Source organism: Pinus tabuliformis, chromosome Q (genome assembly GCF_031772625.1).
Source record: "Pinus tabuliformis cultivar Carrire ecotype Pingquan chromosome Q, CPIR1, whole genome shotgun sequence".
Classification (NCBI taxonomy): domain Eukaryota; kingdom Viridiplantae; phylum Streptophyta; class Pinopsida; order Pinales; family Pinaceae; genus Pinus; species Pinus tabuliformis.
Window position 1 is genome coordinate 1,363,289,507 of NC_142296.1, and position 27,389 is coordinate 1,363,316,895.

The window sequence follows — 27,389 nt, forward strand, 5'->3', positions numbered from 1 at the left end:
AAGTCCAAGTTGCCTTTAATATTTACAACATTATAACTGCATCATAAAAAAGCAAGAAGCTGCATAAGACAAAACCATGCAATAAAACCAAGAAGTTATATCAGAACAAACAACCCTTCCATGGTTTAGGGACTCACACTCTACAAACCATATAAAAAAACATTAATGCAAAACACACTGATTATGAGCTAAAAAATGTTCAAAGCCAGAAAAAAGTGCTCATTATTCCAAAAAGAAGATGATACATTCCATTCTAATTTGCTTCTTACCAACAGTTACATCAGATTCCAATAGATATATTAATGCTGGAGATCGGCATAATAAATGCAAAAGAAAGAAGACAGTGTAACCTTACCTTGAAAAGTATATAGTTTATAAGGCGTTCAACAACTTTCCGTGTTTCTATCGAGGACAACTGCCCAAAAAAAACGGCCTGCAATCCAGATGCACATTGAAGGCATCACAACCAGCAAAATTAATATTGTCAGTATCAAACACCTTCATGTTTCTTGGCTAAAATATGGATACTTTGGCAAATACTATTAAAAATTACATACACAACCCACTATGTTGTCAACATAGCAATTCCTAAATGAGTTATCTAGTATATATCAAATGAAGACTACCTCTTTAATCTATGAGAATAGCTCTACATAAACACTAACAGAAGGCAAGTTGTAAGAGAAATTTCTCCAAATTACTAAATATACTGTATATATATCTTTATATGGACAACAGCATAAACGGCCCTAATGGTTAGGAACAAGGGTTTTCTCCTTGGAAGTCACATGTTCAATTCCAGAGGAGTCTAGGGTATGTACATATGAGCAAGATGATTGTGGATATTTGTATGCCACTGACAAAGTAACAGCACTCTCACTCTCGCTTTCAGGATAGAGAATGGGACAAATTATATTCCCGCAAGGACACAAATGCCCAAAATCTTTGTACGGCATCAGTGAGCCTAACGGTTAAGAACATGGGTTCTCCTCAGCGGTCACTCTCATTCTCGCTTATGGGCTAGACAGTGGGACAAATTCTATTTCTCAAGCAGAGCCCAATGCCCAAAAAAATTTATTCCATGAGAAATATATCTTTCTGTTAGAGATCAGGTCAAGTCTTGTCTTGCAGTAATATGTAACTCCATGTGTTGGATCTTCTGGATAAAGACATTAGTAAAATGCTGCATGCAATGGCATTAAAGTCATCATAAATCACATCATACATTCTCCAGTCATTTGGGAATTCGATGCTCTGGGAATAACAATGGGTGACCTTACCCTTGAAGAAGCAGTTACACTAATGTTCTAGCAGCACAATCTACTCACCAATCCAATGCATGAAACAATAACCATAGAACACGAAGAAATTGGCTGTGATTCATTTTATGGAGTTTGTTATTACTGAAACTGGGATAGCAATTGAAATATGTGGCATAAAAAAATTGAGTGTTATCATGTAGAGCAGCTAGTGGATCTGAATCTACTAACAGTACCTGGATATTACAATCCACTCACTATCCTGAAGCAATAACTATAAACCTCATCAAAAGAACTAGTGCACATGATATAACGTTTATTACTAACAAGTAGCCACATCACTCTGCAAACCAACATGAGATTTTTACTACAGCCTTTACAGCATGGTAAAGGAGACTGAATTGGTAACTGTCAAATATATGCATGTTCAAAATGGGATACAAAAAGAGAATTGGCAGGGAGAGCTATTCATTTTATGAAATTATGAATAGAAATCAATCATTTGAATATCATTTAAACAATACGCCCACCCATTGGAAAAACTCACTTTACTATTGACAAGTACCTTTACAACCTTTAACATGTCGACATTAAAAAGATATACTAGGAAAGAAAGAAAGAAAGATTTATTAATGTCCTCAGCTGACCACAAAATTAGGTCAATGGGACTAAAAGATACATCTGGTGTAGATACAAGACATGTGGGAATGCAAATGCAACTCCATTGTGACTCCAAAGCTAATAAGACTAAGATATGACTAAAATATGGCTAACATGAAATAAAATTACAAATAGAGAATGTATAAAGTCATATGAGATGACCAAAAATGAGAAATGCGAAGTACGCCTGCAGCTGGACTGTGCAACTCCACATAAGGGAGAAGGGGAGCTGAAAATGAAGTCAATGGGATCAGCTTATCACCAATCTAATGGCCGATGGCGAGGGAGGTGAGCAAGGCAATCTCTCCCTGTCCGGGTCCTCCAGAACCGTCAGGGAATCCAACTGTGTGATCCTAGGGAGAGTAGATGGGCGAGTGCTACTCTTAACATCCAAGGCCAAAAGGAAAAAAAAGTTAAAACCGAAGATAAGCAATTAATCTAAGGAATAGACCCATAGTGAAGAAAAATCTATTTATTAAAGCATCCATTTATTCAAGGTGATTAACCTAATATTTCTGTCATGCATATCAGCAAAATATTTACATTAGCCAACCAGAAATTGAATAGGTAACTTTAGATCATGGTCTGACAGACAAAGTTTGACTGAGAGAAATCAAACTTTTAATTTCAAATAAACACATACAGCTTGATAAAAGACGTCAGGACTGGAAAATACCGACTTCCTTTTAAGTTTGGTTGACCTTCATCTGAAGTTGTCCATAGTGATATTGGCATATTATACTATTTCCCTCGGAAAGAAAAATTATACCCCACATATGCACAATGAGAAGGCAACAAATGTAAAGAGTACTTTCTGGAGGTTTACTCCGAGTGCAGTAAGTTGTATCTCCAATTCCCTCCCTATATTTTTGCATTAACATAAACCATCCCAAAGCTGGCAGCACTTACCCTGCATGACTGAAACCTAAAATTTCAGACATGTACCGCTGAAATGAACAATCATTTGACTTTGGGTCTGAATATATACAAAGAGTAGTTCAAAACATCCTCACAGACTACTAAACTTTGAGGGGATGTACAGAAGATGTATTACAGCACTAGTGAAACAACTACAACTTAAAAGAAACAGATGGGGCTAGTGAATGTCAATATATTGGAGTAGGAATAGGTTGATGGGCAGTGCCTGATATGTTTGCAAGATAATAGAATCAATCACAGATAATCTATAATAAGTAGCGTAACGCTAATAATGTACACAGAGCCCGCAGAAGTCAAAAGTCAGATGAGAATTTTAGAAATAAAGTATTGATAACAATTCTAAAAGCAGAACAATAATAATGTCTAAAATTTTAGGACCAGTTAGAGACTGGCCTCAGCATGTCTAGCTAATAAAAAACTAAAAGAAAGAGTCTAAGATAGGTGATGGTACAATATAAGTGCTGTAAACCAAAAACCTCTAGAAAGTTGAGGACAACTGGAGCCAGCAACGAAGGACAAATGAGGAGAATGAGAGGCAAGCTCGTCAAAGTCATCAAGAACTAAAGGCCAAAACACTGGTGAATAATATCCTCTAAAGAGTAGGTGACACTAAGGTGACCACACTATATGTTCATAGATACAGAAGCAGGTCAATGGGACAAAAACCATAAATCCAATGTCAATACATGGTGCAACTGCAAAGGTATCCCCTAGACCAATGCTAAAAGCCATTAGTGTCTAAAATCTAATGGCCTGCAAGAGACCAACCTTAGCATGTCTAGCTAATGGAAAGCTTAAAGAGAGAGTCTAAGATAGGTGTTGGTACAATAATAGTTCTATGAACTAAAAATCTCTAGAAAGGTAACAAGGATGACTGAAGCCAGCAATTAAGGATGAGAGGAGACCAAGCGAGGGGGCTGATCATCAAGGTCATCAAGAATTGATAAGGGCCAAAGCACTAGCAAATGATATCACCCAGGTACTAGCCAACACTAAGGTGGCCTCACTATATGATCTGGGAGCATATACAAAAATGAGGAAGCCCAACTCTCCTAACATCCAAGGGCCAATGGGAAGAAACACCTATTGGAAACCTCTATGCTCCATTGAAGCTTGCAAGTAGTATGCTGGTCTAGGTGATCCCAAACCTAGGGCCAACTAGAATTGGTCAATCTACTAGTATGGTGTTGTGTGAGTTGGGATGCATAAGAAAATGTTCTAGTCTTGTTACCCACCACCAGTGGGTGACACCCATAGGAGAAAGTTTCTCCTAGATTTGTCCCCAGCCGGCAACCCCTTGCAGCCACCTCGATGTGCCACCATTCTCCACCACCTCAGCCCGCCATTATTTGACCTCGCCCATCTGTTATGATCGTATGTTTGAAGATGGGCCTTCCAACCCCGAAGGTATGGCTTTTAAGTTTTCATTATGTAATTGGGTATCTTTGCTTACTTATCATGGACACATATGGACATGGATTAGTGGGGGGATTCGGCAGAAAGAATGAGCTTGGTTTGTAATCTTAAACCCTTGTCCAACTTGGTGGTTAGTCTTGTATCATAGTCTTGTGGGATCTCCTCTATTGGCTACTAGCTTTAGGAGTGTCACTACATGGGATACCTTGATTCTGGTTGCATGGTCCTACTTCCCGACATCACATACATCTCCCCCCTCCGCCCATTTTAACCCCTTTTCACATATTTCCCATCCAAGTCCATATTTGTCCATTGGATCCACAAGGAGTTAGCCTCTCCCTCCCCTTGTCCACACTTTGGGTCGGGCCTAGAATGATGCTTTAGAGGTTGATGCAGCTAAAAGAAAGTTAAAATCATAATTTGGCCACTCACAACAAGAAGGTACCATAAAATGCAAAAGATGGTCGGGACATAAAAATTTAGCACGCAGGCAAAAGCCAAACATGAGCTCTACCCCTTATCATCATGGCCATCACCCTAGTTCCGAGGGCCCCTATATGAGTCCCCTACATCGTTAAGGAACCCATGATTGTCCCAACCCGTGATACGCGATGAATTGCCCACCTTAAGGGGGTATTTACACCACTCACAACAAGAATGTACCATAAAATGCAAAAGATGGTCGGGACATAAAAATTTAGCATGCGGGCAAAGCCAAACATGAGCTCTACCCCTTATCATCATGGCCATCACCTTGGTTCCTAGGGTCCCTATATGAGTCCCCTGCATCATTAAAGAAGCCATGATTGTCCCAACCCCTAGTACGTGATGAACTGCCCAACCTTAAGGGGGTATTTACCGCTATATAATATGCATCATGCTCTCATTCCCTAGAGCCTCGAGCAGTTGAAAGAAAGAAAAATCAATAGAAGGCAAAAGGCATATGAAGAATGGTGGAAAAACAAAGGTTGAGGTAACTCATGTACCACAATTGCTCCCTTCTACATCTATACACTCGTGTGGCTTCCCTCATTGTAGCTACCCTTGTACTGTGGCATGTGGCTTGGAGCCTTCCTCTGCTACCCCGCTCTGTTCCATCATTATATCACATGACACCAGCCATTCGACAGATGTAACATGGACCTGTCACTCCCTTAGAGGTTGAAACCACCTAATATGGTCCTTGATTAACCTCCCTCTTGAACATGGAAACACCTATACATTCTAAAGCCCATTATGGAAGGGCATGCCGCTATGAAGTGTTCACTTGGTTCCCTTATTTGTAAGCTCATTTACTCAATTGCACTAATGAATTGTTGTACTGGAAGGTGAGAAGATGCATCGGATCTTATACAGGATTGCAGGTGGATCTTCGCTTGAGGTTTGGCCTCCCTATATGGGATCCAAGCCCTCCAAAGGGTCATGATGGCAATTGTGAGTTGAGTGTTGAGAGCCGTGGGCCTCCTCCACAACAAAGCGTTGATTTCCACACCATGGGGCCCTTCAACACTACATTTGGCTTGTTCGTGCCCCACTCATGCAGAGATGATGATACGCTTGGACCACATTGCCCAGTCGGCCACATACTTGCACCAAACACTTGGTATATGATCCAAGGCCCATATGGGGATTTGTCTCACCTAAGGAGACATGGGAGGGCTTGTATCATCATTCTATCCCTTATGGATGGAGTATTGACATGTTGATCCAGTTGGAGACCCATGAGACCATTCATTGTGCCCCCACAACCACTTGGGAGCACCACAGATGTTTTGCTTGGAAACCAAGGGGCCAACCCCTTGGTCATCATCATGAGAGCCCTCCTCTTTGATTTGGCACATGGAGGACTTGTCTAGGCCTTCCAACGGCCCATTTGCATCATTTTTCTATCATTTCGGCCTCATTAGGAAGGCTTATTGCACAATCTTGAGCTATTTGGTGGGCTTGTCACCAATTTTATTGTTATTTTGCACATTAGAGTCATTCTTAGGGGCTCATTAGGCTAATTTGACCAATTTGAATTGTTAGAGGCTCATATAAATACAAGTGAGGCCTCATTTATAAATCATCATCACTTGGATTTCGATTTATCTTGTGAAAAGAACTCAGACCTGCAATTGAAGGATGAATTGGATATGTTTTGAATACATTTTGATGTTTGGAAACTTCACTATCTTATTTTGGAGCTTCTCTTTGATGTCTTGATGGATGGATATATTCACTTTCTCTTGTAAGTGTTATTTTCATGTTATTTTCTTTACAATGCTACATGATTAATGTATGGAATGTTTTGTCAAGTCTTATTGTGCCCTAATTGAAGTGTGAATTTTTGAAAACACTAGGATTTGAAGTATTGCATGCATTACATGTCAAAGATTAAGTGAATGAATGTTCCTAGAGGTCTAATTGCACATTGCATTGCCTTGAAACTCCATCAAACATTAAATACCTATAGCAGATGTGGTGTTGCATCATTAAGGCTAGCAAAGCTACTTAGGTCTCCTTAATTGAGTGAAATTTTGAAATCAACATAAATCCTGACTCCATTCTTCCCAATTGTAAGGCATTGGGTCCCTAAATCCTTGGTGATCACCCTTTAAACCTTTTGACATTTCTTTCCTTTTTCTACCCTAACCCTAACGCCCCGATAGGGCCTAGTGCGAATTGCAATAGGCTAACCTATTTGAAGAGCGGGTTGGTCCACTACTGCGCTGGGGTCTCCTCTTGGTCTCCTAAAAGTTTGAGCAAATTCTTGTGGCTAGATTTGTAGATATCCCAAGCCCTAGCTCAAAAATCATTCCTAATCCTAAGTAACCTTGGTTAGTGGTCGTCCATAGGTCAACTACACTTGAAAACTCATTGGAAGTTAACCATTCATTGACCTATCTCACCCTTGCTTGTCTTAGGGCACCCTATTCATTGTTGATCTTTGAAACCCTAAGCCTAGTTTGGCCACCCTAGCTCTCTCTTGTGGTCCCAATCATTATATGATAGCCATCTTACAAAACCTTAAGAGAGCCCCCTTTCCTTCTTTAGGAAGCCTTGATCTAGGCATATCTATCATATTGATAATCCCTTCCACCTAGGTCTTAGCCTCCTACGAAGAAGTCTTTCTTGGAGAGCCCTTCCATTGCTTCCAAAGCAAGCAACCTATTATCTGAGCCTCTCCCTTGAATGGGATTTGCAAACCACTTCATATATAATCATTGACTTCATCATTCTAGTGGTTTCCTTCATACCAGGACTCCTCCCATCGATGAAACTCTGTAAAGAGCAGGGGACATCGACTAAAGTGAAAGTTGATCCTTGTTCCATTGTTGCCATTTGGTCTAACAATTGTCCTTTAGGTAACCCTCCTAGGGCCCCTACTAAATTATGTGGTAATAGGTCTTGAATAGGAAGTCAATCAACCTCTTGGGGGGCAATGTTGAGACGATGCAATAGATCTCAACAATCTAGGCTCTAAGGTATCCAGAATTTAATGTTGTCTTTTGTTTCTCCCTTTCATGGATCAACCAAAAAATAGAAGGCAATCCTCCTCAAGGCTTTCGATCAAGACATGCCTTGTAAATGGTAAGATATGTACCGAAAAGCACTCACAAACAGCAAGGCAATGTTGGTTGTAGTAGTAGAAGAAGGTGGAGATCGAATGTCTAGAATCCTTACCTACCTCTAATCTCGTAATAAAGGAGGCACAAGAAAATGACATGTGATTCCATCTCTAGTTCATGTAAGTGTCAAAAGTAGCACATTTTGTCCGACTACAAAAGATAATGATCAATCTCGACTAGGAGTTTGTGAGACCCACCCAACATTACCCCAAAATAATCTTAAGGGCTTGCAACCAATGTTTGCATCTATAGGGAGGGTGAACAATAAGGCCATCCCTTAAGCTCCACAGAGTGTTGCAAGTAAAAATCCATATTCACACCTAGACCCTCTGAAGGTGTTGGATATACTATCTATAAATATCCTCCCATAATAGCTCATTTCAACTCTTACTTGGCCAATAGGAGATGTCAAGGCGCATCCTTCAAATACTAAAGTGGGTAGAGACTCTAGAGAGAAGGCCACCCACAAAGGAAGTCAAGAAGCCTTGGATAACCCACCATAGGCATGCAAGGTCAGACCCTAAGTCACATGGTTCGTGCTCGTGTTCGAGTTCGACGACTTTAAAGTTCAACAAAATTTCAACAGTTAAAATTTTGGAAGTAAAATTCGTTATTAAGTTCAACCTACTAAAAAATATAAAAGTTAAAAACTATGTTGCACGAAATGGCTCCCAAGGTGGTGTACCTGTACCCAAAACTCCCTGAAACATTGTCGAAACGTGACCAAAACGCGGCTAAAACGCCTTTGTGGCATTTCCTTATTTGGAAACGCCACTAAAACGTTTTAGGAGTGTTTTGGCCCAAATCTACCCCATTTCTACACAATTTTGCACTATTTCCATGACTATTTTACTTTTGCGAGCTGACTCGAGCACCCAAGAATGTTGTGGGGCCCTTTTATAGCCAAAATTGATTTAATATAATGTTAAATTTTATATCTAATCACTCCACAAATTAATTTATCTCTAATCAATCCACGCTCTAGTTCTGCTTAAAAAACAACTTGTCCTATTTTTGTTAATGAAGATGAGGATTAGGATTATAAGATATGTAATTGTATTTATCATTAGCATATGTTATATTTCATTTCTAGCATATATAGCCATGTATAAAGGTTGGTTTTGGATGTAAAGCCTCGTGTATAAAGGTTGAATTTTGAATCTTGGATGTACAACCTCATTTATAAAAGATAATTTTTTATTTTTAATCATGTAATCATATATGCGAGTTAACATAGACTGGGTTTTCCTTCTAAAATGTCATTTATGTGTCTCACTTTTTTTTTCTTGCAAGATGCGTTATTAACTAATTTGTAAAAAAATTACATACATACACACATATATATGACGTTTCGCCCAACGTTTCCATTTTTTGGTGGTTGCGTTTCTAGTCGTCCCTGTTTCATAAACTTCCAGGCTTTTTGGCATTCGTGCAATTTAGGTTAAAAATAAAAATAATACATGTGTGTGTGTGTGTGACATTGTTGAATTTTCTAAGTCTATCCGTTAGAAAATTAATCTGTATTCTGCTGGTTTATTTCTTCTACTTGTAAATTCTAAACAAGTTATTTAAAACATTTAAATACCGAAATATACACAATTCAGTCACAACATCTATAGATCATCAACTGAAAGAAAACAAGCACACAAGTGACACCATTATTTTTGGACAAATGTCCCCAGAAAAACCCAATGTGGGAAAACCGGTGCAGCTATTCAGAGGGTTATATTATTATGCAATCTTTCTGAATACAACTGGGTGCCTAACTGGCTCACCCAACAGAGAAAAATACATGGCAGCAATACCTCTATATTCAGAAACAAGTATTCAGAAAACCTGTCCCACGAAACCCTCTCCGGCACAACTGAAGCTCAGCGCTGGCCCTTCTGGCCTCTACGTCAACCTCCTGCTGACCTGCATCAACCCCGGGACCCTTTGTGTCAGCCCTCTGAGGCACTGCGCAACCTCTGGGACCCTCTACGTCACTCTAGCAGCCTCTGCGTGGATGACGCAGTCCCTCTGCCTCGGCGCTGTCTCTGTTGGGCTCTACGTGGCTTGGACTGGCTACTGCTCTCGCTCTCTCTGCTTCTGCGCTAGTCTCTCGGTATTGTCTCTGCCTCTCTGCCTCGTACTCACTGCCCCTTGTTGTTGATCACTGATTCAACTTTGCTTAGCAACCCCGCTCTAGCAAAATGAATCACTGATCACTCTAGTGTGTTCTCCAACAGACGCTCAAGCCTCCTCTTATACTTTTCTCATTAGTCCTTCAACGGCCGAGATTAAATCTCTAATCAACGGCTAAGATTAGATTTGGCTTGATCCATGACTTTTGGAACCTTCTAACCCAGTTTCATATTAATACCCATTAATATTTTATTTTTCCTAAGTTTAGACTTAGGAACTCCATTAAAAATATTAATTATTTTAATATCTCCCAAACCGGGTACAATATATCCAAACCATCTCTGGGTCTTGGAGATCTCTGGCTCTGGGTCTTGTCTGGAAATGATCCCTTCGAACGGATCTACCTGGTACAAATATTTTGTGGATGTAGTGGTTACCAATCTCTGAGGTCCATCAACCACATAGAAAAAAAAATACAAAATAATGCTAAGAATTGTTGTAACTATTTTTTATATATACTGTGAAGATATAAAAGTGTTTTTATAATATATATATATATTCAAAAATAATAAATGACAACAAAATTTGAAGATTAAAATTTGACAATAAAAGCAATAAATTTGACAACAAAAAAATATATATATATATATATATATATATATATATATAATGCGCCCCAAGGGTTAGCTCAGTTGGTCAAAAAACCATGCCTCGCCATCGGGAGGTCACAGGGTCGAATCCACCCGAAGCCCTTGGGGTCAGGTCTTGCAGTAGGCCGAGGGGCGATTTAGCCTAGCTATCGCTCAGATTTTTCCGTGGACGTAGCGATCACTCACTGACCAGGGTGCTCGTGAACCACATGAAAAAAATATATATATATATACAATGAAAACAAAATTTAAAGATTAAAATATTTTTTTAAATAAGTTTCTTTTATATATTTAACTTTTATATTTTTATGTTTTTTATAATAATATTCTATTTTTTATGTTTTAATTATGTTTCTTTCATATATTTAACTCTTATGTTTTTTAATTGAAATATGTTTCTTTTATATATTTAACTTCTATATTTCACCAAAATATTATAGTTCTATTATAATTGTTTGTAAATATATAAATTTATATGGTAGAAAATCGGAAACTAACAATCAATCCAGGTTGGATTTGAGGAAAAGTTCTAGGGTTTGACAGAGAAAGTGACAGAGGGTAACAGGCGACCATGGAGGTGCAGGGAGGAGGGAGTTCCACTCCCTCCTATAGTAACGTAGTCTCAAATAGAGGAAGAGTAGGGTACAAGAATAAGCATCCAAACTTCTTGGAGATCAAGACAAAAAACACTGAAGCGCAGCAGGCAGAAGGCAGCAAAACCCATGCAAAGTCAGGGACCCATGAGGAAGAGCGACAGGAGGAGAAAGTGGCAAACAGAGGTCAGGGGACAGGGACCAGAACCAAGGTGGGGCCCTGTAAACCCAAAACCTATACTAAACCGCGGGTAGTTTTGAATGACCCAGCTCTGCAAGAGCATAGGGATCACATGACAAACTATGCCATCATATGCAAGTTTATGGGAATCTGGCCATCGGAGAAGGCGTTGTACACATGGATAAGATACAACTGGAAACCGAAGGGGGAGATAAATATACATCTTGGATCCAAAGGCTTTTTCACAGTGGTGTTCACAAGCATGGAGGATAGAGATAGGATCTTTGAAGGAGGACCATACTTCTTTGCAGCAGCTGGTCTCTACATGCGGCCATGGACGAGGAACTTTGTGCCAGAAAGAGAAACCTTCACCTCGGTACCGGTATGGATCAGACTCTACTCCTTACCTTTAGATTATTGGATGCCAGAGTCTTTAAAAGCTATAGGCAATAAATTAGGACATTTTTTAAAGATCTCAGAGGCAACTCTGCGAGGAAAGTATACCTCCTATGCCCGCATTTGTGTGGAGATGGACCTATCAAGAGCTCTTCCAGACGAGGTCATTCTAGAAGTCTATGACGATGAATGGGTGCAAACAGTAGACTATGAGCATATCCCGTTTAGATGTCGTAGATGTCATGAGCATGGACACCTATCCAAAGATTGTCCTCTTAACAAAAAGGAGGAACAACCAAACATTAGTTAAAAAAAAGATAATTTAGGTTTCACCAAAGTGGTAGGAAGAGGGAAAAGAGGGGGAAGGAAGACACAAAAGAACCCTACTGATAATGAGAACACAGTAAAATGTCATAACAGTTTTGAGATCTTAGAGGAAAGAGAAACAGAGGAGGGTGATCATGAGAGTATAGAGAATCAGGCAGAAAAAGGGAAAGGAAAAGAGATGAGCATGGAGTTTACACAGGTACAGAATGAATACATGAAGGAACCTTTGAGCAACATGGAAATAGAAAAAGACCATGAAATGACTCAAAGTGAAAGTGGCACAGAGGACCAAGACTTACAGGAGATCCTGGAAAGGGAGAACCTAGAGTTGGAAAAGTTTCTAGAACAAGGAGGAAAACAAGGAATAAACTCCATACCTCAAGAGGAAGTTGACAAGGTACAACAGATGTTCCTCAACAAGTCACAGCAAATTGCTGTAGGAGTCAAAAGAGGACATGATAACCAGGAAAGTAAAGGAGCTTCCTCAATAGGGTTAATAACTGGAAAACTGACAAAAAACCCAGGCAAGAAGAGAGGGAGGAAGAGACAGAAGGAATTGTTGCTGGAATGTGGTAAACTCATGATTGACTCAGGTAGGATGAAAGACCTGTCCAGTTACTCATTCAAAACCCATCTCAATGAAAATCACAACCTGGAACATTAGAGGATTGGGGAGTAGAAGAAAACAGAGGAATTTAAGCAATAGGATCAGAGAGGAAAAACCTAACATAGTGTTCATACAGGAAACAAAATGCTCAGTGGAGAAGATCAGAGAAAAACATAGCAAATGGTTAAAGAAATATGAATACATTGAGGTCAAGGCAAACAAATCTGCTGGGGGAATTCTCACTCTTTGGGATCCACTGAAATTTGGTATGCTTGATGCGGAAGCATCCAGACACCACCTTTCCTTGATCATCCAACCAGTGGGTGACAAACAATGTTACATGATAACCAATATCTATGGTCCTCAACCAATGGATGACAAAATTCGACTCCTCACTACACTGGAGGATATAAAGAAACGATACCCAGCTTTACCATGGATTTTAGGGGGTGATTTTAACATGATTAAGTCACTATCGGAGAAGAAAGGGGGAACCAAAACGCTTGGTAGGGATGCAGCTGCCTTCCAACAATTCCTCACCAATATGAACCTGGTAGATTTGGAAACCAACAATGGAATTTTCACTTGGAATAACAAGAGGGGGGCTCTACCCAAGTAGCCTCAAAATTGGATAGATTTATTATTTCAGAAGAACTCCTATTAAGGGGAGGTTGTCTGAATGCGCTCATCCTACCCTTTGGTGGTTCAGATCACTGGCCCATACAGTTGGAAGCCTCTCTATTTGGTAAACCGAGGAATAGCCCCTTCAGGTTCGAGAATGCTTGGCTCACACACTCAAATTTCCAAACAAACATTGAAAAATGGTGGAAAGAGGAGCTGCACCTTAAAGGCACAAAGATGTTCCTTCTACATTGTAGGCTCAAACATATCAAAAGCAGACTCAAAGAGTGGAATAAAAATGAATTTGGTAATATCTTCAAAGCTAAGGGAGAAGTGGCTAAGAAACTAAAGGAAATAAACCAAATTCTTATCACAGAAGGATATACAGATGAAAGGAAAGAGATGGCAGGAGGACTTCAGCATGAATGGGAACACAGATGTCTACAAGAGGAAATATTCTGGAGACAGAAATCTAGAATACAATGGATTAAGGAAGGGGAGAGAAACACCAAATTCTTTCACAGATCCACCATAGCTCACAGAAACAACAATAGAATTGTGAAACTTACTAATCATCAGGGAATAGAAAGGAACACTCATGAAGAGATGGAAGAGGTTCTTGTCCAGCATTTTCAAAGAATTGCAGAGGAAACCAATGAAGATAGATCTCTGTATATAAAAATATTTACACAGTACATTCCTAAATTGGTTTCCAGAGAAGACAATCATAATCTCAACAGACCAGTATCAGAGGAGGAACTGGAGGAAGTCATTACAGAGATGCACAATGGAAAAGCACCAGGCCCGGATGGGTTCAATGTGGACTTTTTCAAAACATGCTGGAGAATTGTAAAACATGATATTTTGGAGGTTGTGGAAGACTCGAGAAGAGATAAAACAATCTTGAAGGCTTTAAATGAATCTTTTATAGCCTTAATTCCCAAACAGGAAAAGGCTACCTCCCCAGACAGATTTAGGCCTATAGCATTATGCAATGTGGTGTACAAAATAATATCAAAGGTAATTGCCAACCGTCTCAAACCACTCCTCCCAACCCTAGTGTCAGAGGAGCAAACGGGCTATGTGGAAGGAAGACAAATTCTGGACAATATAATTCAAGCTCATGAGGTGGTCCATTCACTCATTACCAATAAACAGGCAGGCATGATTATTCAACTGGATATCGCAAAAGCCTATGATAAACTTAGCTGGACGTACATAAGAGCAATACTAAAAGCCTACGACTTTGATTACAATTGGATTAAATGGGTCATGGCACTTGTTACCACAACCAGCTGTTCAATCCTTCTCAATGGCGCTCCCTCCAAAACCTTCAAGCCCACCCGAGGCCTAAGGCAAGGTGGTCCTCTTTCTCCTTTCCTTTTCATTTTAATGATGTAAGGGTTAGGAAGAGCAATTAGAGCTGCCAAGGAGGAAGGAAGAATTCAAGGGTTAAGGCTCACTCAAGGAAGGGACACGGTGACACATCGGCAATTTGTTGATGACACTATGCTTCAAGGCATACCTACAGTCAAGGAAGCCAAAGCTTTCAAGAAGATTCTATGTGAGTTTGCCATGGTAGCGAGCACAGAGGTAAGTCTCTCTAAATCAAAAAAAATTCTTTTTCAATACAGACATATCGATTCAAAGAAATCTTTTCAGAATTTTGGGCTTTCAAAGAGAGTTATTACCCTAAAAGTACCTGGGAGTTCCCCTCACTGATAAATTGTCACACAAGGATAGCTGGGAGCCAGTTATAAATAACCTAAAAGATAAAATCAGTAAATGGACAAACAAAACACTAAATCTAGCAGGAAGGCTAGTTCTTACTAAGGCTGTTCTACAATCCATCCCCATCTATATGTTATCAGCCATTCCGGCACCCACTGGAGTCATCACTCAGATTCGAAATATCCAAAGAGACTTCCTCTGGGGAAAAGGGGAAGAAAAGAAGAAATGGGCCCTGGTGGCATGGGAAAGGGTGTGTAAGCCAAAATCCCATGGTGGCCTGGGTCTTCATGACCCTGGAATTCTTAACAGGGTTCTGGGAGCCAAAATCTGGTGGAGATGGCTAAAGGAAATACAGGCCCCCTGGGCAAAACTTTGGAAGCAAAAGTATGCAATGGATTGGCAGGAAAAGAACCTAATAAGAATGATAGGACAAATAAAGGGTTCACAAATTTGGAATAGGGCCTGGGAGAACAGGGCTCTAGTCCAAAAACATAGTTTCTGGGAGATCAGAAATGGAGATCTGGCCTGGTTCTGGGAGGATAATTGGCAGCAGGAGGACAATCTTCGAAGTGAGGAATTAGCAGATATTCAAACAGATACCAGTAACAAAGGTTTAAGAAGGGTAAGTGACTATTGGGATCATTCAAGAAACAATGGGAAATGGCGAATCTGGAAACTGCCAGTTTACAGTGATGTAGGCAGGCTGAACACTCAAGCTACAGCCCTTAATGGTCTTCTGGCAAAAAGGCAAATCTTAACCTCAACCTTGGATGATCAATTAAGATGGGGAAAGAACAAGGCCGGTCTCTTCAACCTTAAGGAAGCCAAGCGAATAGACACAGGACTCAACCTCCCAAGCACTGATAAGACTTGGAAAGAACTCTGGACTAGTCCTCATTGGATGAAAATCAAATTGTTTCAGTGGCTAGTTCAACAGGGCAAGATTCTAACATGGGATAATCTTAGAAAAAGAGGCTTTGTTGGCCCCTCCAGATGTCACCTGTGTGGTCATCAAGAAGAGACCACTAATCATCTCCTAAATAGCTGTTCATTTACTGCAACACTGTGGAACTGGGTGGAAGATGTCTTTGAGCAAACTGACAGGAATGTAAATGACATCATTGCTACCCTGAAAAACTGGAGGAGGAATTTTTCAGACAATGAAACCATAGACTCAGCCTGGGCACTAACTCCAGGGTTCTTAATTTGGAATGTTTGGAAGGAGCGCAACAGCAGGATTTTCAAGGACAAAAGGAGTTCGGTGAGCAGCATCCTCAATCTAATCCTGAAACAACTCAAAGAGACAGTTCACTTCCTAGGAGGCGTCACCACTAGAAAACCCATAGGACAGAGAGAGGCCAGAATCCTAGAGAAACTGGAGTTGAAGGTTTTTCTCCCCCCATGCGCCATAAAGAATAACAGGAATAAATCAGCAGAAAAGGCTTTTTGGCACCCCCCTGCTCATGGTTTTCTGAAATTCAACATAGATGGGGCCTCAAAAGGGAATCCAGGAGAAGCAGGTTATGGTGGGGTCTTGAGGGATGAGGAAGGAAACATACAGGTCATTTTCCACAGCTATCTTGGGAAAGCGACCAACAATATGGCAGAGCTCATGGCGATGGAATTATGCCTAGAAATACTGCTCAAGTACAACATTTATAATGTCATCATAGAGGCTGACTCGGAATTTGTCATAAACTCGGTCAAGCGGATAAACGCTGGAGCAGCACCGGAGAAAGTCTCGAATCACTGGCGGCTTCTACAAATCTACCAAAGAATTCAATCACATTTAAGAATTCTTAGAACTCTTCAGTTGGTGCATGTACGTCGGGAAGCCAACAAGGTCGCGGACTGGCTTGCCAATGAGGGGGTTCGAAACAAGCATAAAGACTTCAGAGAACAGGACAGGGTGAAGGAGGAATGCTATTCTCGGGCCCTCAAGGATAGAGAGTATTACCAAAACCGAGTAATTGATGGAATCTCACCATTGGTCACTGACGGTTAGGAGAACCTCAAACAGTTTTTCAGAGAACATGCACTGTCAGTTCTCTAAGGGCGCTTCTGAAGGTCTGCACAGAGGCAGAAATTTAAACAGGGGACATCAACGCAAAGGGGACAACAGAGAAGATTGGCACAGAAAGCCAATTTCACTCCTTAGGCTTGCTATGCGAAAGGACGAGTCTTCCTTGTTCATTGCAAACAGGGGGAAAAATTAGAGAGGGATATGCCACCCACAATGGAAGCTTTCGGACCTGCCAGTGGTTTCTCAGAAGGATGAGCGAAGCCATTCAGCAGATGACGCGTGGAGTAGGGTGATGAAGGCTTACCAACATTACTGCAAGGTAACTCATGAGAGGATGGGGGATGCGATTTGGTTTGAGGCTGTCAAATCTGCAGAGGACAAATCCACAGCCACTCTTGGTCGGGCTAGTAGGTGGGACCGAAAGAACAATACCGCACAAACAAAACCACTAGTGGTTTCCAAGGAAAGCCAGCAATTCCACTCAAAGATCAACACGTGGCATGGGACTGGTCTGGCAAACCACCCTCATCGCGCGTTATTGAGCGGGCTTGTAGACCGCACGATATTAACTCAAATCGTTGGATCAAGAGAACAAGATCAATGGTCAGCGTTGATCGTGCAGCTTTACGTTTTTTTCACAGGCTAATTTTAGCGAGTGTGGAATTAAATTGTGGGCTTTGTTGAGCGGACTTGGGGTCCTCTTGTCAACTTTTAGCTTTAAAAGTAGGTTAAATTTGGTTTTGGAGGCCTAAGGGCAAGTTTATGGGTTTTTTTGGTTTTTATCCCTCCCCCTATGGGGGAGTAGGCACACCTTAGCGTCAATTTGTAACCTATGTAAATATTTTTTGTCTAAGTTAATGGAAGGAACGTCTCTTGCTTAAGCAAAAAATATATAAATTTATATAATTTAAGTGTGTATAATATCAATAAAAAATTAACATATCAAAATTGTGAAGATAAAGATAAACAAATAGAAATGAAAAATATTATTAAAACACAAGTCATGTTCTATGTAAATTAACAACGTGATTCCAAGCGTCCTCCCAAAACTAACTTAACATGTATTGGTCTCTCCCTCGTTGTCAACTTTGATATTCAGAGACAACATTCTGTTAGTGCAGGCACCCTAGAATTTTTTTTTAAAGCAAGTAGGTTTTAGCCTTTAGGGTTTTATTGCTTCTTTTTTTTATTGTGAACCGCTTTGAATTTCTTGTGATTCCATAACGAACTTGAAACAAATTTCAATAGAATTTTGATTGAATTTCGTTAAGTTATTCGTGTTTGTGTTTAGATTGTTTGTGTTCGGCTTGAGATTCACGAACCTCAACCATTAAATTCGCCCAACAATGAAATTCGACAAACTTCGAATTTAATCAATTTGGTTCGTCAAACCCGGTGACTTAGCTAGGGCTTGTTAGTTTTTGTAGCATCAAATGTGTTCTAGCCTTGAAATTTTGTGGAGAGGCTAGAATACATGAGATCTCCAAAACCCAGATTTCGTTTCAGGAAATTCCGCCTAGAAATGACTTAATTAGATTATTAACCAGTTTTTAAATATTTCCTAAGTCTAAACTTAGGGAATATGGTTAATTAATTAGTATTAATTAAGCCAAGGCGAGAATCATCTAGAAACTCACACAGATCGGTCCAGAGATGATCCTAAGCATCGATTACGTTTTAATCTTGGTCGTTGGTGCTCCAATAGAGAATTATAAGAGGAGGTCAATGTGGTGATGGAGAACACACTTCAGCAGTGTGATTTCTTGGCAGATCGTTTTCCAGAGTAGAGTAGTCAATTGCCGAAGAGAGAGTCAGAGATCGAAGTAGTGAGAGAGGGGCAAAGACGATGAGGTTGGAGGAGGCATTCCAGATCCAGCGAGTGCATTTGCAGGGAGGCAAAAGAGCCACAGAGAGGCTGATGTTGGGCCAGCACAACAACCTCTAGAGGCAAGATCAATTTGCTCAGAGGGAGACGTTTTCAGTTCCAGAGGTGATGGGAGCAGTCCCAAAGTGTCGAAGAAGCATCTTTCCAATCAGCAGAAGGCAGAACAACTTCATCAGAGACCAGTGTGAGGCTAGACGTCCAACAGGTTGCACACAGCAGCACAGAGGTTGACGCAGAGGGTCAGAGGGTTGAATTTCTGAAGGCAAGTCGTGTGAGGAGTTTGCCTATCGAGTGAGAAAAATTCCTCACTAGATTTTTGCCAATATTTTTCTCTATAGGATTACCAGATTTCAACATCCAATTGTACTCAAAATTTCTCACTGCTGCATAATAATTAAACCCTCAGTTGTTGCACCGATTTTCCCAAGTTCGGTTTTTCCGGGGACTTTTGTCCAAAAATAAATGTGTTATTTTTATGTGTGTGTGCTATCATTTCTCAGTTTCCAGCGCATTATTTTTTCCGCAATATTTTATTTGTGAAGGTTGCAGTGTGTTTATTTCGATATTTGTCGTGGCAAATAAATTGTTAAATTAATTAACAATTAGGAGAAATAATACCAGTTGCTGCAATAGGATTCTAGTTGTGGAAGTTTCACATGGTATCAAAGTGTAGTTGATCAGTCGGAGAGCTTAGAGGCAAAAAGAAGGAAATTTGTTGCTCGGTGTGGGCAGAGGATCGAAATTCCCAAGGGCAACGCAGTCATTCTACCAGGAGGCCGAGTTACTTGTGGAGGTTTATTTTTTTTGAGTGAAGCGCTGAAAAATTTGATCCTACCAGATCGAGTGATTCCAGAGGCAGAGAGAGCAGCTCAAATTTTTCGTTGAACAGATCTCTAGCTAGACAGAGTGGGTTTTGCAGTAGTTCGCTTGAGCAGAGCCAACCTCGGGGTGGAAGAAAGAAGACCACACACAAAGGGAAAATTTCTCTCAGGGAACTTTTAGTCTCAAGAAGTTTGATTTTCCTTGCAAATTGGCAATAGTTGTGAGCGGATCTTCTCACTCCAGAAGTAAGTGCGAGTAGCAGAGCAGTGACCAAGCAGAAGGAAAGAGGGAGTTTTCGACAGTTCGTTGAGATGGCCAGTGCTGGGCTTCGTGATCAGGATAGGTTGGATAGAGTTTCCAACTATGTCTTGTGTAAGGCTAAGATGTCCTCTTCCTTCCAGATGAAAATGGCCTAAAAGCTTACATTGATAATGTAGGGGCAGTTCCCCAGGATGCAAATCAACAAAAAGAATACAAGGAGATGGCGCGTGCGAAGCGGTTGATCCTAGATGGAGTCAAGGATCATATAGTCTCACATATAGCTGGCAAATATACTTCCAAGCAGATGCAGTATGCTCTCGCCACGTTATATCAGGGTACTTCCGAGCAGCGGAAGATGTCCCTAGAGCAAAATTTGAGGCTCATTCAACCCCTTCCTCACTAGGATTCAGAAGGTCCAGACCAGTTGTCAGTTAGTGGGGCAGCGCCTCAGCCCACTGGGCTAGTGAGATTGATACTCAACAGTGCCTCCGAGGACTGGCAAGTTTTTGTCCAAAGCATATTAGGCAGAGACAAGTTACCAGAGTGGGACAGGATGTGAGTTGACTTACAGCAAGAGGAATTGAGGCGAGCTCTTTTAAAGAGCTCCATCAGTGGTAGCAGCAGTAGACAGAAGCAGGTGAAGAAGGAGGAGAATGTGGCCTTCGCATCTAAGGGTCCCAATCAGGGACAAGGGGAGCAAAGAAAGAAGGAGGACTTGTCAAAGGTCAAGTGCTTCAGGTGTGGTGAGCTCGATCACTACAGTACCCAGTGTCCTCTCAGGAAGACGAACAACGAGGAGACACAGGACCAGCACGCAACTTCAACAGAGATCAATAAGCTTTCCTCCAGGCCGGAGGAAGACTTCGCCATGTTTGTTGATATACCTCCAGGAGTGAGGTGGGGTGACTTGGTGTTGTAGCCCCAGAGCACTACAGATGGGCAAGATCCTTGAGGAGTCCACCTCTTGGATCATTACTTGGCTATGGGGGCCCACAGTATTCAATAACAGGATGGATCAGTGGCAGTTGATGCAGTCAGATGCCAGAGTGACAGTTGCAGAGACTAGTAGCAATCAGATGTTGGGGAGCACAGTGCAAAGTTGGCAACAGTGCAATTGGCACAGTGCAGAGTTAGCAGCAACGTAGATTCTTCAGTGACATTGTAGATACTAGCAGCAGTCAAAGACTCGGGTGACAGACGCATTATAGTGGTTGCGATTAATTAAGTATTTTGGATGTTTTTCAGTTACGGATATTGCAATTACAGTTGCAGCAGCAACGATGAGAGGGAGTTGCAGTGCAGATGCAGTGTTGGCAGCGGTACAAAAGGATCAACAGCAGACATATGCAGCGTATATCAGAATTGTGCAATGGTTGGTGGGCAATATGGCAAGACATCAACAGCGTAACAAGAGATGATGCAAAGACAGGGTGTTGTGGCAGGAAGTGCAGCACTAGAACACATTCTTCGCTAAGAGGGAGTGTTAGTTTTTGTAGCATCGGATGTGTTCCAGCCTTGAAATTTTGTGGAGAGGCTAGAATACATGAGATTCCCAAAACCCAAAAATCATTTTTGGAAATTCCGCTTAAAATTGACTTAATTAGATTATTAACCAGTTTTTAAATATTTTCTAAGTCCAAACTTAGGGAATATGGTTAATTAATCAGTATTAATTAAGTCAAGGCTAGAATCATCTAGAAACTCACACGGATCAATCCAGAGATGATCCTAGTCATCGATTATGTTATAATCTTGGTCGTTGGTGCTCCAACAGAGGATTATAAGAGGAGGTCGATGTGGTGATGGAGAACGCACTTTAACAGTTCAATTTCTTGGCAAATCGATTTCCAAAGTAGCAGCAATCAGTTACCGAAGAGAGAGCCAGAGATTGAAGCAATGAGAGTGAGAGAGGGGCACAAACAGTGAGGCTGGAGGAGGCATTCCAGATCCAGCGAGGACATTTGCAAAGAGGCATAAGAGCCACAGAGAGGCTCATGCTGGGGCAGCGCAGCAACCTCTAGAGCCAAGATTGATTTGCTGAGAGCGAGAGACTTTTTAGTTCCATAGGTCAAGAATGAGTCCCAGAGTGCCAGAGAAGCATCTTTCCAGTCAGCAGAAGGCAAAACAACTTCATCAGAGACCAGTCTGAGGCTAAACGTCCAACAGGCAGCGCAGAGGCTAACATGGAGGGTCAGAGGGTCGAATTTCTGAAGGCAATTCGTGCCGGGAGTTTGCCTGTGGGGTGAGGAAAATTCCTCTCTAGATTTTTTGCTAGTATTTTTCTCTATAAAATTGCTAGATTTCGGCATCTAGTTGTACTCAAAGTTTCTCATTGCGTCATAATAATAAAACCCTCAGTTGTTGCACCGGCTTTCCCATGTTGGGTTTTTCCGGCGCAATAGCATTTCTCAGTTTCGAGCGCGTTATTTTTTCCACAGTATTTTATTTGTGAAGGTTGCAGAGTGTTTATTTTGATATTTGTCGTAGCAAATAAATTGTTAAATTAATTAACAATTAGGAGAAATAATACTAGTTGTTGCAATAGGATTCCAGTTGTGGAATCTTCATAGGGCCACCAAAGCAATGGCCACTGAAGAACAAAGTACAAGATATGGACATTAATAACCATCAAATGTCAAGTTCCCAAAGACTCAACTATGAAGAAAAGATATCTGGCAAAAAATACCACCAATTCCAAAGAGATGGGCTCTTAACTCTACCTGAATAATGGAATGGGAGACAGTCCTCCTACATTTAATAATGCATCTAAGAAGGAGGGGTTGGATATTCTCCATCCTAGCCCAATTGATGTGAAGTAAACTCGACCAATAGATCTCTAAACCATAGAGGACCAGAGGTTTGATAAGAATATCCAAGATAAGAAAGCATAAATATCAAAATGTAGGGTCAAGTTAACTCCTACTTGACATCACCAACAACACTCACTAAGGATGTGCTCAATAACATTAAACTTTAAATCATAATGGTCCAATCATTATCACAAATGACACATAAGGTCTCCCTAAGTAGAGGGGAGATTCTTTATTTGCTATAATTACAATGAAGTCAACTGTGAAACCTTAGGTAGTTATCCCAAACCCGCTCCAAACAATGCCTCCCTAGCATTGTAAGTGTCGATAGAAACCTTAAAGACGAGAATGAGTCGATGTTCTAATGCGAAATGAGATATCTCTACAATGGTAATCTTCCCTAGTTCTATGTTGCAATGATAAACAATGTGAGGTCCAATATGTCTATATAGTTGTTGTGGTGAAAAATAGCTTGAGGTCCAACAGGTCTAGACGATTACTACTGGATGATATCCTCCACGGAGTAGCCAAGACTGATGTAGCCTTGTTATATGATCCTAGGAAGGTATAAGAGCAAGAGAACCTAGTTTTCCTAACATCTAAGGCCAATGGCAAGAAACACCCTATGGAAACCTAAGACCAATGGGAAAAAACACCTTATGGAAACCTATGTACTCCACTGAATTTAACAAATAATATGTTGGTTAGGAGGAGCCCAACCCAGGGGTTGCCTAGAACTAGTCAATTTGCAAGTATAGTGGTGTACAAGTTGTGATTTGTAGTGAGATGTCCTCAAAGATCTCAAAGAGGAAGTTGGTCAAAACTCACTAACTTGGGCTCTAAGGTATCTTGGATCTCTACTTGCCATTTGTTGCTCCTCTCTTGGCATCAACCATAAAATAAGAGATGATCTTCTTGAGGGCCTTAGTCAAGAATGACTTGAAAACAATGAGATCTACGACCAAAAAACTCTCTTGAAAAGAACAATACAACGCTAATCAAGGTAGCAAAAGGTGGAGAGGTCTTGATTTCACAGAAATTATTAGCATTTTTGCATCATCAAACAGTAATATATATAAACCATAAGCATGCAGAGAGCAGTAGAACAATAAACATGAAATATCAAGAAACCATGAGACAAGAGACACAGAAATTAGGCTACCATTTCTTTCTCAAGAAGAAAATACCGAACATGGCTACCATATTTTCCAACACTGCCTCTTAGCCAGGAAGGTACTTTTCATTCTCTCTCTCAAGATCAATCTTCTTGACCAATCATAGGTCTCATAGCCCACATCCCAAGGAAGAGATCACAAATACAAATCTCTCTCTCTATCAGGATCAATCTCCCCAACCAATCATAGGTCTCACAACCCACAGCCTAAGGGAGAAATCATTAGGAAAGATACATAGCATCCAACTCATCTCAATGCATCTCCCTGACCACAAGGTCTCACAACACACAGCTTAAGGGATGAATTACAAATGAATGCATCTCCCAGACCATAAGGTCTCACAGTACACAGCCTACAGGAAGAATCATCAAATCAATACATCTCCCGAACCACAAGGTCTCACAGCACACAACCTACAGGAGGAATCGACAAATCAATACATCTCTCGAACCACAAGGTCTCACAGCACAAAGCCTACGGGAGGAACAATCTTCCGGACCAATCCATTGTTCTCACAGCCGCAGCGTAAGAAAGATTTAGGATGCTATGTAATCATTGCTCCCTCTTCAAGGGGATTCTTAGTCATTCCAGTTTCTTCAAATAAACATCAGCAATTAGTTCTACATCGGAAATGTAGCCATGGTGGATCTTAGTACTTTGTCAAACATTTCAGCAATCAACAACATTGAATTGTTCATTCAGCTTTAGTCGGGGCTTCTCTCAGAAGCAAACATTCGCAGTTATCAGCGAACAATAATAGACTTCAACAGTGGCTTCTCACATAAGTAATCAACCATAGTACAATCCAACAGACAATAAGTGGCTTCTCACATAAGCAAATATCAATCAACCTGCTTATCAGCAAAAGAGTATGCCATAGTCAAATCCAACAGATAGCAAGTGGCTTCTCACAGAAGCAAATATCAGCAACCAACTTTATATATCAGCTACATTTTCAGCTTCAATCGTGCTAGATGCAGCAATACCATCCACGTCATTTAGACCAATACATCACCCAAAATACATCTAGCCCAGATAGAGTCGGAAATTTCATGCATCAGGTGGTTCAACAAGCCAATCAGAGAATCAACCAAGTCAACAACAAAATTTCGCAACTTCTTCAAATTTATTATCAAGCAAGTGTCCATGGACTCATAGTCCATCAGGCCACAACCTCGACAACTTTCAATTTTACAGTTCTTCAATCAACTCCCTCTTACACAGAAGTCCTCTGGCCTTGTCAGAGATACATATCATCAATACATCACAAATTCATCTACAGCATATTTAGATTAGCATCGCTCTTCAAAACTTTTAGCCATCTTCATAGGTCAGGAATCATGCTTCAATCATGTTGATCTTATCTGCTCCCTCTCAATATAGAGCTCATCCAATCACATGTCTTCTTATCACATTGTTCTTCCATCAAACAATATGCCACACCTTGGTAGTCTTCATTATGTACCTACAATCCTCACTAGGAGGCCATGGAAAAACAGATACAACCAAGCAAAAATAATTGAAACAATAAAGTACTTATCTCTTGAGAGTGTGTCAGCTCCCTCTCGATCTTAGTCTTCCTATTAACCTTGTTCAGTTCATCAAGGAGTTAATCTCGTCCACATCAGAATTGTCAAGGAATCATTATCATGTAATCATCAAGAAGTTGTCTTCTTGCATATCATCATAAATCATCCTCAAGAAGTAGGCCTTGTCCATATCACTAAAGAGTCAAACTCATCACAAAATCCACATCATCATCATCAATATCATCAACGAGACCCTATCATCATTATCAATATCAATATTATCGACGAGTTCACATCATCAACGAGTCCATGTCACAATCTTCAACATTATCAACGAATCCACATCATCAATAAGCCCATATTATCAAAGAGTAAGCATCAAGGAGACCAAATCACCATCAAGGAGTCCAATCACATCATCCACGTCAACAGTACATCATTGTCAGCAAGGAGTACTCATCATCATCAACAAGGAATATATCATCAAGAATTATACATCAACATTAAAGTGTTAGGGTTTCTTCTATCAATCAGACATAATGGTCCATAAGCCTTTGATTTCCTTCTCCAAACCCTACCTAGGGTTCATGAACAATTCAATGTCATTAAAAATTAAAACAATAAAAGAGATACAAGATACTTATCTTTTTCTGATCAAGACAGCTCCCTCTTGATCTTTAGCCTTCTTGATTTCAACCTGCAAATCAACCGATGTCAGATCTTTTAGCAATCAATTCATAAGCCCAATATTTTCTCAACCCTTTATATCGAGGTAGGGTTAACAGCTATTGGCTAGGGTTTGCAATTTGAACAGCTATGGTTATAACTTCAAACCCTAACGACTTTTCAGCTTTACAAACCTTGAATATGAAATATTCTTAAGGATCACAAACCCTCAGTGTATGTATACATGTCATCGCCTTCTCACATCATGCTATCATTTCTATCTAGGGTTACATCTTTCTTAGGCTTCCCTCTTTAGTCCTTTTGTTATGATAGGATTTACAACCTTTTAAAATCAACAGACCCTCCTTGTCATTGAACAGTAGCAAGGATCAATCCATTTGACCATCCAGGATTAGGGCATATATATTCTAATCTGCATGTGACTTCTTTTATTTATAGTCATACCTTTCCATGGCTCATTTTTGTAATGGAGAGGACCTTAAACAATATCGTATTGCATGACAACTGATGATAGCTTCAATTTTCAGCTTACATACCAATGTGAAGGCTTCTCATTTGCAACTTTTTTATTTCTTTATGTCCTTTAGAGACCTTCTAGTTATAAATTTCAAACTTGAAGTTGGCTTCCTGTAGCAAATTTGGTTGAATGCCATTTGGAGACAGAGCCATTCCTCACAGTTTGATTGCTTTTAAAACTAACCATTACAATAATCCTGATTAAACAATATATGACCATTTCATTGCTATTAGGTCGGCTCCATTTTGTAGAAGATTAGGTCTTTTATATATATAAAAGGGCTAGTCAACCAAATGGCCAGCAACACAAAATTCGACCTCTAACTTTGTCCTTTAGAGTAAGCACAAAGATATTACAAATTTTCAATGAGAGAGGGCAAAGACATTTATGCCTTAGAGAGGTTCCTTCTTCTTTCAGAATAGCTCATACTCTTACAGATCTGTGTCTTCTTCCAAGACAAAATTCAACGCTCCTTCCTCAAATTCTTGACATCAGATATAGCCCAAAATTTTGTATCAGTAGCTTCAGAACTCAGATCTTGAAATTGACAAAGGTAAGACTTCAA

General features: G+C 40.4%; 1 protein-coding gene across 1 annotated transcript in view; it reads right to left on the bottom strand.

Annotated features, from left to right (window-relative positions):
• Window positions 1–27,389, bottom strand: part of LOC149224986 (E3 ubiquitin protein ligase RIN2-like) — a 138,459-nt gene that overhangs the window by 95,890 nt on the left and 15,180 nt on the right. Inside the window, exon 3 of the mRNA XM_089386384.1 lies at window positions 356–433. Within this exon, the coding sequence (XP_089242510.1) occupies window positions 356–433 (78 nt within the window). The remainder of the gene's footprint in view (window positions 1–355; window positions 434–27,389) is intronic.